Source organism: Narcine bancroftii, chromosome 6, assembly GCF_036971445.1.
Source record: "Narcine bancroftii isolate sNarBan1 chromosome 6, sNarBan1.hap1, whole genome shotgun sequence".
Lineage (NCBI taxonomy): Eukaryota > Metazoa > Chordata > Chondrichthyes > Torpediniformes > Narcinidae > Narcine > Narcine bancroftii.
The window spans coordinates 96157102-96171716 of record NC_091474.1 but is presented as its reverse complement, the minus strand read 5'-3'; the positions used below and the strand labels follow the sequence as shown (position 1 = coordinate 96171716).

General features: G+C 42.3%; 1 protein-coding gene and 1 non-coding gene across 11 annotated transcripts in view; both read left to right on the top strand.

The window, feature by feature from the left end:
* Positions 1-14615, top strand: part of LOC138736379 (serine/threonine-protein phosphatase 2B catalytic subunit beta isoform) — a 124852-nt gene that overhangs the window by 79926 nt on the left and 30311 nt on the right. For 5 of the 10 annotated variants that reach the window (XM_069885826.1, XM_069885829.1, XM_069885825.1 and 2 more), the window contains 8 exons: positions 1491-1602; positions 2418-2563; positions 4598-4737; positions 4837-4914; positions 6947-7054; positions 11118-11212; positions 12274-12399; positions 12521-12598. In XM_069885826.1, coding sequence (XP_069741927.1) covers positions 1491-1602; positions 2418-2563; positions 4598-4737; positions 4837-4914; positions 6947-7054; positions 11118-11212; positions 12274-12399; positions 12521-12598 — 883 coding nt within the window. The remainder of the gene's footprint in view (positions 1-1490; positions 1603-2417; positions 2564-4597; positions 4738-4836; positions 4915-6946; positions 7055-11117; positions 11213-12273; positions 12400-12520; positions 12599-14615) is intronic. The other 5 variants (XM_069885830.1, XM_069885828.1, XM_069885824.1 and 2 more) reach the window with 1 other exon arrangement.
* On the top strand, positions 1699-1834 carry LOC138737850 (small nucleolar RNA SNORA84). The gene has a single exon (XR_011341280.1). It is a non-coding gene; the product is annotated as a small nucleolar RNA SNORA84 (small nucleolar RNA).

Genomic DNA, 14615 nt, shown 5'->3' with positions numbered 1-14615 from the left:
AGCAGTGGAGGACACCTCAGTGAATATATTTAAGACAAGGTTGGATGGTTGGGGAATTGAGGGATATGGGGAAACAGCAGATAAGTGGAGATGAGTATCATCAGATTAGCCATGATCACGTTTAATGGCGGAGCAGGCTCGACGGACCAGATGGCCAACTCCTGCTCCTATTATGTTCTTTGTAATTTTGTTGACATTTGCTGTACAAGGCAAGCTCTTTCATATGTTGCCTTTTCACTGTTTACCTGCTTGCATTTTTTGCCTCATTTCAATCAGCGTAATTTAATTTGTCCAAATGTGTCACTACAATGAAACTTTAGAACATAAAATTGTACAGCACGATTCAGGCCCTTTTAGCTGCAATGTTGTGTAGACCTTTATAAACCTACTCAGTCGATCTAAAACATCCTTTCCTCACTGTCCATAACCCTCCATCTTTCTTGCATCAATCTATACAATGTCCCCATTGTATCGGTCCCAACCATCACCCCCAGAAGTGCATCCCTGGTACTGAAAAACAAAAACACAATGAATTAAAGTAATAAAACAGACTCTGTGCATCACAATGCATGTCCCACCAAGTAACAAAACCATAACACAAAAGTCTCCAGACACTGATTGAAGTAAAAACAAAGAGTTGGAAAGGGTGAGCTCAAAGGAGGAGGTGAGTTTGAGTAGGGAGAAGTGTGAGGGGGATAGGGAAGGGTAAGGAGTGGTTGTTGGGGGTTGGGGGGTGGATGAGCTTTAACATGACTTTTACATGAGGTAGACTTGTACACGAGTGCATATGTGTACATGAGTGGTATCTCCCTGAACTTTCCTCCATTCACCTTGAACAGATATCCTACGGTATTAGCCATTGATGCCCTGGGTGAAAGGTGGTGGGTGTTCAATCTATCCCTCTCATAATCTTAGTCACCTCTATTAAATCACCTCTCGTCTTCCGTCATGCCAACAGGGAAAAGCCCTAGTGGGGCATAATGCATGTTCTCCAATCGAGACATCATCCAAATAAATCTCCTCTGCACCTTTTGTTCTGCTTCGAAAATTGAGATGACCAGAACTGAACATAATACTCTTGTGTGGTCTAACTAGTGTTTTAAAGAGTTGCAACGTCACTTCATGGCTCTTAAGTTCAGTCCCCCAACTAATGGTCAATGCACCAGACACCTTTTTAACCACTTTATCAACTTGTGCTGTGACTTTGAGGGAACTTTAGATCCAGACCCAAAAATCCCTCTGTTCCTCCACATTGAATTCTGGCATTAACCTTGTACCCCACCTTCAGGCTCATCTTCCAAAGTGTATCAATTCACATTTTTCTGATTGAATTCCGTCTGCCACTTCTCTGCGCAACTCTTCATCCTGTATGATAACCCTTTAACTATTGTCAACCATACTGACAAGTTAACATTTTCATATTTCACTGATTCCTCTGTGTAGGCAAAGTTTCAATAACTTAAATCCTCCTTGTGTTTTGTATACAATAGTGTGTTCTCTACTTATGGACTCTCAAGATTCTATACCCAAGTACATTGTTCCTTTTACGAGGGAATCATGAATGCAGACACCTCACAGAATATTTCACTTTTAAGCAAGAATGTAAGTAAATATTAACTTAATTTGCATCTTTTTATTTAGTAACTGTTTTTAATAGTCTGGAAGATTGATAATTATTTGATCATAGGTGTGTCCTTTGCCCTGTGGTTACTGCAGACTGGGATGTACGTACAGTTCTGCAGTTGTTGTTGTTGGGCAAATACTAACACTGTGATTTTTGCATGGAGTCTAATGTTTGATATTCAGACTCTGTAGCCCGGTCACAGAGACATTCACAGTTGAATAATGGAGGTTAATTTCTGAGCTTCCATTTAGTTTTGCTTTCATAAGTAAACTTTCTACAAACTTGAAATTGGTATCAGTCCAGTTATTCACTAGTTCAGCACTTGTTTATTGCAGTCAACAATTTTGGTAGACCATAGCTATTACTGTTCTGGTACTGACTGGACATGAAGGCAGGTGACTTTGCAGAGAAGATGATTTATGGAAGAACAGAGGTCTGGAAAACACCAGTTTGAATTTTGTCCTTTGCAGAGTTTGTTAATACCCATTTTGGATACCACAAGTGTGAAGTGTGATTGAGTGACTAAGCCCCTCATCATGTAATTCCATGAGGAATTGTTCCATGGCCGTCTCAAAGTTAAATAACATGGGAAAAGGTTATTTACAAGCAAGGAACTGTTTGGAAGATGACAATTCCATGGATAAATGTCAGCAAAGTTATCACAGAGAGAGGAAGAACAGGACAAAAGTAAAAAGCTGACAATAATGAGAGATTTTTTTTAAAATGAATAATTTTTGATATTAGATGGAAAAAAATTAATAGCTGAATATTAATCTTCAGTTTTTCTAAACAGGCAAAATCAAATATTCTGAAAGGGTGTACGATGCCTGTATGGACGCATTTGACTGCCTCCCTGTTGCTGCACTTCTGAACCAGCAGTTTCTTTGTGTTCATGGGGGGCTTTCACCAGAAATTCAGAGTTTAGAAGATATTAGAAGAGTAAGTATTGTATGATATTCAAAACCATTATATAAATCGTGATAACACTGGTAACACTTCAGTTTGAAAAGAACTTGCCTTATAATGTCTGCAGAACTTCACAGCCTATATTTGTAATTTTGATTATTTAGCAGAGTGTGGTGGGCTTGTGTCATTAAAATACAAAATATATTAGTTTGAGGTGTCAAATGTATCCTGCAGATTTAAAAGATGAGAACATTACTCCTTTAAGAAACTCAATCCCTGTGAGTTCAGTGATGTACAACTGATAAATTCCAGTCCCTAATCTTTTCTCTCCACAAGTGTTGGTTGTTCCTCCTTTTTTTGTAATGCCATTGTATGCTGATGTAGAAATGTCTACTCTTCCTGACTTAGCAAACAGCTCATTTCACATGGAACCACCTCTCTTCATTCAATACTGCCTCATCATTTCCTTGTGATAAAGGTGATGCTAAACACATCAGCTTTAAAAATTTGTGTCCCATTTCTTAACCTTTTTCTCAAATTCTGGTGACATGCGTTTTCCCCACGTTCTTCATTGAATCCATTAAAATCAACACTCACCACTGACACAATCATTGAAAACTGTAGCCATGGTGCATTAATCGGTCTTGTTTACTTCAGTGGTTAACAACTTGATCTTAACTTCTTCTCTTTCATACTGAGCTCACCCTCTCCTTTAACTGAAGAGCAGATCTACAAAGTGGTGTATAATTAGGTTTGAATCTGTCCTTGGGTTGTTGTTGCCCTTCTTTGCATGGCGTATTTATGATAGAATAATTTGGATGGTGCACACCCCTTCTCTTCTGTGACCACACCTTGAATATCCAATCATTGCTGCTCATCACCAATGTATTATTGCAATTGACCAACAGACAAACTAAAACCACCATCGTTTGTCCTTGTCGTAAGCTCTTTTCGTCTCTTCTGAACCCATTAATGATCTCGCCAACAATGCTTAGTGTCTGTGGAGGATCATTTCCAGAGAATTAGATTCAATTGGAAGGTAGTTCTGCCTTCTGTAAAAAGCCAATCTTCTGACTAAAAACTTGGCTATGATTGTCACCATTGATTTCAACTTTAACGATCCTACCTCTTCCAGAAAAGTGTCAGCTCATGCTTTCTGCTGGCATGTCAAGCAGGTCTTGATGCATGGCTCATAGCATGTTTATTCTCCATGAATAAGATATCATTGCTTGTTTCAACCGCTCCAAATAAATTGAGTAATATTTCTGAACTGACCCTCAAGCACCACATTAGTTTGTGAAAGTAACAGCTAAGTTGAGGGACTCTTTTGTCAGCTCTTGGGCCCATTTGAACCAATGTATTAGTTGAAGTGACTTCTGAAGCTCTTTCTCTTTATTCATGGGATGTGAGTCGGTCAAAGACAGCATTTAATGCTTCACAAAATAATTTCTCATAATTTCACAGAAATAGGCCCACCTCATCCATGCTGGTCAAGTTGCAAACTTAATAAAGGAGCTGGAGAAACTCAGCAGGTCAGGCAGCATGCTTGGGCGAGAAATGTCAGTAAGCACTTATAACCATTTACGGAGCGGAAACAGGCCATGTTGGCCTTTTGAGTCCGCACCAGTTCACTTGGCAGAGAACTTTTATGAAGACGCAATTGATAGATTTCTCTCCATGGGTGTTTCATGTCCTTTTGCTCACTTAAGATTTCAGCATCTGCTGTTCTTGTTTGTGTCTACCTGAGCCAATGTTTGGCCCTTTGAAATGTTATAATTGTACCCATCTCTACAACTTCCTCTGGTGGCTTGTTCCAAGTAGCCACTTGAGCTACCCTGACTCACCCAACCAACCCCCCACCCCCCAAAAAAAAGAAGACAACTGTGGTGAAAGAATGTCCACAATGCTATTGAACTGAAGTTTTGGCTTGGCGATGAAATGGAATTTGTGATGTATTCCCAAATTGGGTCAAAATGTGTTTTAAAAAAAACAGGAAAATGACATTTAAAGTGAGAGAGGGATTGTGTTTGATTGATTCTCTTGTTTTCTCGACTTGTCTCTTCACAGTTAGATAGGTTTAAGGAGCCGCCTGCGTTTGGGCCAATGTGTGACGTGTTGTGGTCAGATCCATCAGAGGACTTTGGAAATGAAAAAACGCAAGATCACTTCAGTCATAATACAGTGCGGGGGTGCTCCTACTTCTACAGGTGCGACCAGGGGGTAGACCTATGGTTTTCTCTTTCTATCAATCTTTAATTTCTGTATTTTAAATTCATATTAAATTATACTTTTTTTTATCATTCCAGCTACCCAGCTGTTTGTGAATTTTTACAAAACAATAATTTGCTCTCAATTATTCGAGCTCACGAAGCCCAGGATGCAGGGTAAGAAAGTTGAACTCAAACATTTTCAATACAGATGCCTAACCTTTTATTCAGAATCATCAGGACCTGCCGTTGTTCGGAATCTTCTGGATTTTGGAATCATTTTGATTTTGACCCCTTTAAGCAAGTGCCTCACACCATGCCCCTTCTGGCAGTCGATCTATCAGCCCCCTCTCCCGGGCTGGTGCCAGACTATTTTGCCCCCTTGGCCAAGCTGAGCACGGTGTGAGGGGGGGGGGGGCTGCTGCTGGCCAAGCTGAGGGGGTGGGGGAGGGGGTTGCTGACTGGGCCGAGCAGTGGTCCAACGTGTGGTGTACAGGAGGCCCTCGGCCAGTGTGTCGGTCAGGTGGAGGTCGAAGTCAATTTTGTGGCCCAGGAGCTCAACAAAAAGGCAGCCAGCGTTGGCTGTTCAGAGCCTGGGCTCAGCAAGGCAGAAATCTGGTCACGAGGCTTTCAAACGCTCCACCAGCTCATCGGGCCGAGCCTGGAGTTTACTGAGTGCCCCACTGGATCGTAACAACGGCTCAATGCGGGAGCAATGGCTGTCAGAACGGTTCCAGCTGCATGGGGGATAATGGATAAGGAAGATGGCCATTGCTCCCACATTGAGCCAGCTGCCGCCTGCTTCTCTCCCACTGGGGACCGAGAGTTACCATTCCACCGAAGGTAAGACTGGATGCCCACAGGGGCAGGGATGACAGGGACTGGGTGGGGGAGGGGTTTCCCTCTGAAAATAGAGAATTTATTATGGGAAATTAACATTACTTATGTGTCATCTCATCTACCGAAAAAAGTGCTGGTTTTTGGAGGTTGCTGGTTTTTGGAATTCTGGGATAAAAGGTTAGGCACCTTTGCAACAAAAGCATTTCCATGTGAATATTGAACTGTTGGCCTGTATCTTTGCTGTAATTGTTATATGGCCATGTTGGAAGTACTCAGGAGATGGGGCAGCAAATCTGAAGATAGAGTTCATTTGAGGTGGCACAGTTAGCAATAGCGGTAAGGGGAATGCTGTTACAGCACCAGCGATTGAGGTTGAATCCGGCCCTGCCTGTAAAGAGCTTGCATGTTCTCCCCGTGTTTGTGTGGGTTTCCTACCACCCTTCAAAATGTATGTGAAGGTCCTGTATGTATGTATGTGTAAATGTTTCAAATCAACCTTTGTCAGATTGAAGACAATTTTAGAAATCAAATATATTTCAAATAATCAGAATTCTGTCATTCAGCCGCTCCTGATCCCTGATCCCTTTATCCCTATTCCTTCTTCAGTGCAGCATCAAGCACCTAGATCTCTAACTTTTATTAATTCTGAAGGAAGTTATTGACCAGATGTAGCCTGATTTGATAAGTACTTTCAGCAATTTCGGTTTCAGATTTCTAACATCTGTAGTTCAACTAAAAGCACCACATTCTGTTTAAAAGTTTGGCTCCAAAATAAGATTCCACAAAATATGTGCACTGGAGTCATTGAGATAAAGATTTGTAATTTACAATACAAGAAGATCAAAGAATGTTCATTTTAGAAAGTCATTTTGCAACTGGACAATCAGAGCTGATTCCGATATTAAAAGTGACCCTCTGTTAACCTGTCTGATACATTACATAATGCTGAAACCACGGTACCAAATCGTACATTCCTTGCTAATTCACAGCATCAGTCTTGTCAGGAGTTTGTACGCTCTGCCAGTGTCTACATGGGCTTCCTCTGGGTGCTCTGGTTTCCTCCCACCCTTCAAAAAGCATACAGGGGCTGTAAGTTAATTGGGTGTAATTGGACTGCCTGGGCTCGTGGGCTGGAAGGGCCTGTTACCGTGCTGTATGTTTAAATTAAAATTTGATGTGGCTGCATTTTACTGTATCTTGTAATTATAGTGTATTTAAAACCAGAGAGAATTTGCTTTCGTGGCTTGATTTCTTTTTTGTGTGTGACTTGCTTGAATGTTAAATGTGGGCAGGTGAACAATATATATAACTGATGAGGGAAATATCTTAGAATAACCTTTGCATGTTAGTTTTAATTTTCAATGTGTAGTTCAGTGAGGCAGCAACCTGAGAAGTGTGGGATTTCACTGAAACTGAAGGACAGTGCAAAGTTGTCGCTCGAAACACCATTCCCGTTTTTGCAACTGAATATTCAAAGGTAATTGAGCAATTGGACACCAGGGTTCAAATCTCTAAACCAAAGGGGTCATCTTGCTATGTAACTTAATTGCATTTCCTGATCTTGGAAAGGCATAGTTTAGCATCGTGTCTCTTAATTCATCATTTGATTGGGTGAATTACATTTCATTGCAGATTGATTATGGTTTTATATTCTTCAAACTTTGTACATTGATAAATGGTGTGCAGCCTTTTCTTGAAATTGATCTCCCTATTTGTGTTGTTCAATCTTCAGTGGGTTGATTAGAGCATCTTGATTGCATCTTCCAGCCCTATTTTCTGCTCTGTTTAATTGTATCCTTCAGGAGCCCATTGCAAGATGGTAATGACTTAAAACTCTGAAGTGAACTGAATAATGCCAAGATTTTTAATGCTTTTTAATTAGTCTTATTTACTTTTATTCTCGGTATAATTAAATGACAAGGGTGACTATAATCTAAACCAGTGGTTCTCAACCTTTTTTCCCTACTCACATACCACCTTAAGTAATCCCTATGCCATAGGTGCTCTGTGATTAGTAAGGGATTGCTTAAGGTGGGATGTGCATGGAAAGAAAATGTCTGGAAACCACTGTTTTAATTGTCCCTCATTGACTTGTTATGTGCATGGTTTCGTAACTCTAAAGGAAATGGGCAATGACTATTTTTCTCAGGCAAAATGTTTCAATAACAATTGTGTCTCGACCAGTAACTCTCAGCCTTCCCTTTCCACTCACATTCCATCTTAAGTAATCCCTTACTGATCACAGAGCATTGATGGCATAGGGATTACTTAAAGTGGCATGTGAATGGAAAGAAAAAGGTTGAGAACCACTGATCTAAATGTGTAGTATTTATTACAATTTATTTATTATAACTGTGTTATACATATAATACATTTAGATTATATTCACCCATGTCACTTAATTAAACTGAGAATAAAAGAAAACAAGACTAACAAAAGAGACAATCACACTTTCATTTAGCCTTGAATATAATTTCTTTGTAGGAATCTTCACAACTTGGTTGAAAGCTGTTTTGCTTTTAAAACCTATTGACCAAACCATCAGAAAGAAGGAGGGTGAAGCTGTACGATCTCTATATGCTCCTGTGTCGTAATGATTCTCAGAAGTTATTGGTGCGTTTGGTGGCCCTCAGGTGCTGCCAAGTCAGAGCACAGCAAGAGCGTTCTTTTTAGCTCATCTTGGTTCTGTGCTGACTGCTATTATGGCAGTCCAGAGCAGAGATTTAACTGGTGCTGGGTAGTGTTCAGAAATGGATCTTCAGGATTTAATGTTCAGCACGTTGCCACATTACTGGTCTTTTCACCTTCGCTGTAGCTTCTTTTAAAAAAAATTGGAAACGTAATTTAATGATTGCTATAGATTGGGTATTAAATGTTTTAAAGATCTCTTTATTGATAATAGCTTTGAATCTTTTGCTCAATTGGTCGGAAAATTCAATTTTCCAAATGCTTAGTTTTTCAGATATTTTTCAAATTAGGTATTTTGTTCAATCTTAGATCCATGATTTTCCTTGTAATAAATATTCTTGATACATTTTTTTTGGATTGCAACCTTCTGGTAAAGGGTTAATATCTGTCATTTATGACAAGTTGACTGGTTTTAGACACACGCCTTTAGCCCAAATTAAGAATGGCTGGGAGCAGGATTTGAATCTTTTGCTGTCCAATGTTTCTTCTTTCTTTGGCTTGGCTTCGCGGATGAAGATTAATTGAGGGTTAATGTCTACGTCAGCTGCAGGCTCGTTTGTGGCTGACAAGTCCGATGTGGGACAGGCAGACACGGTTGCAACGGTTTCAAGGGAAAATTGATTGGTTGGGGTTGGGTGTTGGGTTTTTCCTCCTTTGTCTTTTGTCAGTGAGGTGGGCTCTGCAGTCTTCTTCAAAGGAGGTTGCTGCCCGCCGAACTGTGAGGCGCCAAGATGCACGGTTTGAGGCGATATCAGCCCACTGGCGGTGGTCAATGTGGCAGGCACCAAGAGATTTCTTTAGGCAGTCCTTGTACCTCTTCTTTGGTGCACCTCTGTCTCAGTGGCCAGTGGAGAGCTCGCCATATAACACGATCTTGGGAAGGCGATGGTCCTCCATTCTGGAGACGTGACCCACCCAGTGTAGTTGGATCTTCAGCAGCGTGGATTCGATGCTGTCGGCCTCTGCCATCTCGAGTACTTCGATGTTGGTGATGAAGTCGCTCCAATGAATGTTGAGGATGGAGCGGAGACAACGCTGGTGGAAGCGTTCAAGGAGCCATAGGTGATGCCGGTAGAGGACCCTTGATTCGGAGCCGAACGGGAGTGTGGGTATGACAACGGCTCTGTATACGCTAATCTTTGTGAGGTTTTTCAGTTGGTTGTTTTTCCAGACTCTTTTGTGTAGTCTTCCAAAGGCGCTATTTGCCTTGGCGAGTCTGTTGTCTATCTCGTTGTCGATCCTCGCATCTGATGAAATAGTGCAGCCGAGATAGGTAAACTGGTTGACCGTTTTGAGTTTTATGTGCCCGATGGAGATGTGGGGGCGCTGGTAGTCATGGTGGGGAGCTGGCTGATGGAGGACCTCAGTTTTCTTCAGGCTGACTTCCAGGCCAAACATTTTGGCAGTTTCTGCAAAACAGGACGTCACGTGCTGGAGAGCTGGCTCTGAATGGGCAACTAAAGCGGCATTGTCTGCAAAGAGTAGTTCACGGACAAGTTGCTCTTGTGTCTTGGTGTGAGCTTGCAGGCGCCTCAGATTGAAGAGACTGCCATCCGTGCGGTACCGGATGTAAACAGCATCTTCATTGTTGAGGTCTTTCATGGCTTGTTTCAGCATCATGCTGAAGAAGATTGAAAAGAGGGTTGGTGCGAGAATGCAGCTTTGCTTCACGCCATTGTTAATGGAGAAGGGTTCAGAGAGCTCATTGCTGTATCTGACCTGACCTTGTTGGTTTTCGTGCAGTTGGATAACCATGTTGAGGAACTTTGGGGGGCATGCGAGGCGCTCTAGTATTTGCCAAAGCCCTTTCCTACTCACGGTGTCGAAGGCTTTGGTGAGGTCAACAAAGGTGATGTAGAGTCCTTTGTTTTGTTTTCTGCACTTTTCTTGGAGCTGTCTGAGGGCAAAGACCATGTCAGTAGTTCCTCTGTTTGCGCGAAAGCTGCAATTCTGGGAGAACATTTTCTGGGAGAACATTATGCTATTTAGGAGAATCCTAGCGAAGATTTTGCCTGCAATGGAGAGCAGCGTGATTCCCCTGTAGTTGGTCCCGGAATGTCCGATTTGCCGTTTAGACAGCCACTGTCTAGGTCTGTTGCCGGAAAAAAAATTGGTACTCAAATGAACCCCCCACCCACCCCTATTCTATCTTCGTGTATTTTTTTAGGCAGCAGGTATAGTATATAAAAAAAGCACCAAATATCCCGGAACGAAATGGCTGTATAAAAAGCACTCATGTCTTACCGTAATTCAATCGATGTCACCTAGATCCTTCAACTGTGCAACTTATTTTATCATTTGTACAATCTATTAAGATGTGGAAAACAGTATGAAACTCGTCTCGCACAGAATACTCATCAGTGAGTAGCAAAGGGATTTTGTGTGGTACTGCAGTATTGGATGCAGACTTTTGTGTTGCCAAAGGAAGCAACAAAATGGAAACAAATTGCTTTTGATGGATATGTGACCATTGTGAGCAGAAATCTATGTGCCTCATTATTTGAATGCATGGTCTAGGTTAGCACTAAATGCAGCCTTCAGAAATTTAGATAATTTACCCAGAATATTAAACAACTAAGACTTCCTCTTCCTCTTCCAGTAATGTTTTTTTTAAAAGTTGGGGAAGTTAGTTCTTCATGATCAGCGCATGTCCCTCAACAGGAAACTAAAAGTGAATAGCTGCTCATTTATCTTATCACAGTTTGAGGAGGTTGATGTCCAAAAGTTAGCTGTTACATTTCTGTAGTCTGCACACTTCTGTCTTGTCAAGGACGTTGCATTGTTTTTTAATTTGTCCAGTTTCATTGTAATAAGGAACTTCTCTTTAATTTCTTTACTATTTGTGTCACCAGTTACAGAATGTACAGGAAAAGCCAAACCACTGGGTTCCCGTCGCTAATTACAATTTTTTCTGCACCAAACTATTTAGACGTCTATAACAATAAAGGTAAGTTTGACCCTAATTTCAAAGATTTACATCATCAAAGTGTGCATTTTATTAGCTGTAGAATATACAGCCTGGAAGCAGGCCCTTCATCCCTCTGAGTTCACATAAATTATCTTTCACTCATTTTTTAAAAATCTCCTTCCATTGTCATCAAATGACCACACCCCCCCCCCCCCCAACTCAGTTTATCACCCACCTACGCATTGGGGCAATTTACAATGGCCAGTTAACTCACCAACCCAGATGCCTTTGGGGGTGCATGAGGAAGCAAACGTGAGCAGCTGGAAGGAAGCCGCAATGTCACAGACGGCACCTGATGTCAGGACTGAACCTGATCTTAAACGTGCCAAGTAGCTGCTTCTCGAACTGCTCCTTCCTGCTGCTGCCATTTTTCCATTTTATCTTGTGGCTCATACATTAGATCACTTTGTCATCTGTGCACCCTGAAGGCAAGCGCCAGGGCAATATTGGGAAGACATTGCTGTGTGCATATTGCAATACACAAGAGTGCTGGAGAAACTCAGCAGGACAGGCATCCATAGGAAATCCAGGGTAATGAATGTTTCAGGTCTGAGCCTTTTGTTAGATGCCTTTTCTGCTATTTTTCATGTGCACCTTCTTGTGGTCATCATCCTTGGGAGTCTTGACTAACTTTCATTTACTTTCCTTGCATTGATGCCAATAGTAGGTTTTTCCTCACCTTTTGTACCAATCAGCTAATTTTGCAATTGCTGCAGGAGTGACAGATTCACGAAATTGCTGGCGGTTAGCTCAACGCTATTACAGTGCCAGTGACCCAGGTTCAAATCTTCCGCTGTCTGTAAGGAACTTGTATGCTCTCCCCAAGCCTCCTGGTGCCCAAGTTTCCTCCCACCCTCCAAAAATATATGGGATATTTGGAGAGCGTGGGTTTGTGGGCCGGAAGGGCTTGTTACCGTGCTGTATGTCTAGATTTTTTTTTAAAGTGAATATTGTTTTTAAAAAATCTTTAGGTGATTTTTAAAAATTACTTAACAAGGAAGAATTTAGAACAACGCTAAGAAACTGCTTCTTCATTTCAGCTGCTGTATTGAAATATGAAAACAATGTGATGAATATTCGACAATTCAACTGTTCTCCTCATCCTTACTGGCTGCCTAACTTCATGGACGTCTTTACATGGTCACTGCCATTTGTCGGGGAAAAAGGTATAGCTATTGAACACTCATTTTGCTAAAGGTAAATTTAAAATATTGACAAAGTAAAATTTGAAGCATGTGATCAAGATGATGTATGCCTAAATTAAATAAATTTATTTCTTTCGTTCAGTAACAGAGATGCTGGTTAACGTCCTCAACATCTGCTCTGACGATGAGCTCATGTCTGAGGGAGACGATGCATTTGACGGTAGGAGGACATCTTGTACTTAGTGGACAGCTCGATCTTTTTACAATGGGTATTGTATCGTAAGAAACAGAACATGCCTTTGTGATCAGGGCCATTATTACAACCACGGCTTGTTGTGTGCAGTGTCTTCCTGCAATGTACCAGGTACAACATTTGCATCGCTCAGAAGTCAAATAGTCATTTGAAGAAAGGTGATTGGCATGACTTTGTCATGAACTTTGATCAAGTCGACCCACCTGTCGAAGGATTTTTGAATCTTGAGATGTTCTTCCAGCCACCTTTTAGCAGACTCAGGACCAGTTTGGCCCCAAATGTGCTTGTGCAATTGAAGCAGGTGTTTTGTTGCTGTCTGATTATATTTATACTGGGCTTTGGACCAGTAGTTGTAGCTGTAGATTAGTTTAATACTTGCTAGGTTTCTAGGTTATTTTTCATACTCCACTGATCAGCCTCAGTTCCTGGTAGCTCAGGGTAGAACCCTTGTTTGTGGCTGTTTTGATGAGTTTTAAATTGTTTGTTGCTATCAGCATAGAACCAATCACTAGCTGGCTGGCTGGATGTGGGACCATTCATTGGCTGGCTGGCTGGATGTGGGACCATTCATTGGCTGGCTGGCTGGATGTAGGACCATTCATTGGCTGGCTGGCTGGATGTGGGACCATTCATTGGCTGGCTGGCTGGATGTGGGACCATTCATTGGCTGGCTGGCTGGATGTGGGACCATTCATTGGCTGGATGTGGGTCCATTCATTGCCTGACTGGCTGGATGTGGGACCATTCATTGGCTGGCTGGCTGGATGTGAAACCATTCATTGGCTGGCTGGCTGGATGTTGGACCATTCATTGGCTGGCTGGCTGGATGTGGGACCATTCATTGGCTGGCTGGCTGTATGTGGGACCATTCATTGCCTGGCTGGTTGGATGTGGGACCATTCATTGGCTGGCTGGCTGGATGTGGGACTATTCATTGGCTGGCTGGCTGGATGTGGGACCATTCATTGGCTGGCTGGCTGGATGTGGGACCATTCATGGGCTGGCTGGCTGGATATGGGACCATTCATTGGCTGGCTGGCTAGATGTGGGACCATTCATTGGCTGGCTGGCTGGATGTGGGACCATTCATTGGCTGGCTGGCTGGATGTGGGACCATTCATTGGCTGGCTGGCTGGATGTAGGACCATTCATTGGCTGGCTGGCTGGATGTGGGACCATTCATTGGCTGGCTGGCTAGATGTTGGACCATTCGTTGGCTGGCTGGCTGGCTGGATGTTGGACCATTCGTTGGCTGGCTGGCTGGATGTTGGACCATTCGTTGGCTGGCTGGCTGGATGTGAGACCATTCATTGGCTGGCTGGCTGGATGTTGGACCATTCATTGGCTGGCTGGATGTTGGACCATTCATTGGCTGGCTGGCTTGATTTTGGATCATTCATTGGCTGGCTGGTTGGATGTGGGACCATTCATGGGCTGGCTGGTTGGATGTGGGACCATTCATTGGCTTGCTGGATGTGGGACCACTCATTGGCTGGCTGGGACGGGCATGGGGCGGCCCATTGGCTAGCTGGGACAGACGTGGGGCCGCCCATTGGCTAGCTGGATGGGTTTTGAGTCATTATACTTAAGGCGTTTCTATGGATTTTGAACCATTTCTTCATGTTTTCAGTGGATGATTTTCTTCGTCCCATTAATTTGCTTTACTTCTGCCTTGTCTCGGTATGAGAAATGTGTCCATAATTTTTCAGATTTGTTTTTGATGATGTGCATTTGATAGTTTTGTGAAATTTCAATAATCTGATGAGGACATTCTGCTTTTAAAAAAAAGATTATTAGGAAACTGCAGACTTTTGTGATGCAGGACTAAAGGATGGCTTTGATCAGTGGTCTGCATTGGATCAGCCAATCTGATTTGATACTTTGGTGTGGCTCTGCAGTTGATTTTAGTTTTCCTGGCTAAGAAAAGCAAATTTCATCCAAGAATCTGACTCATGATTGCCATCTGGTGACCTCTGGTGGAAAA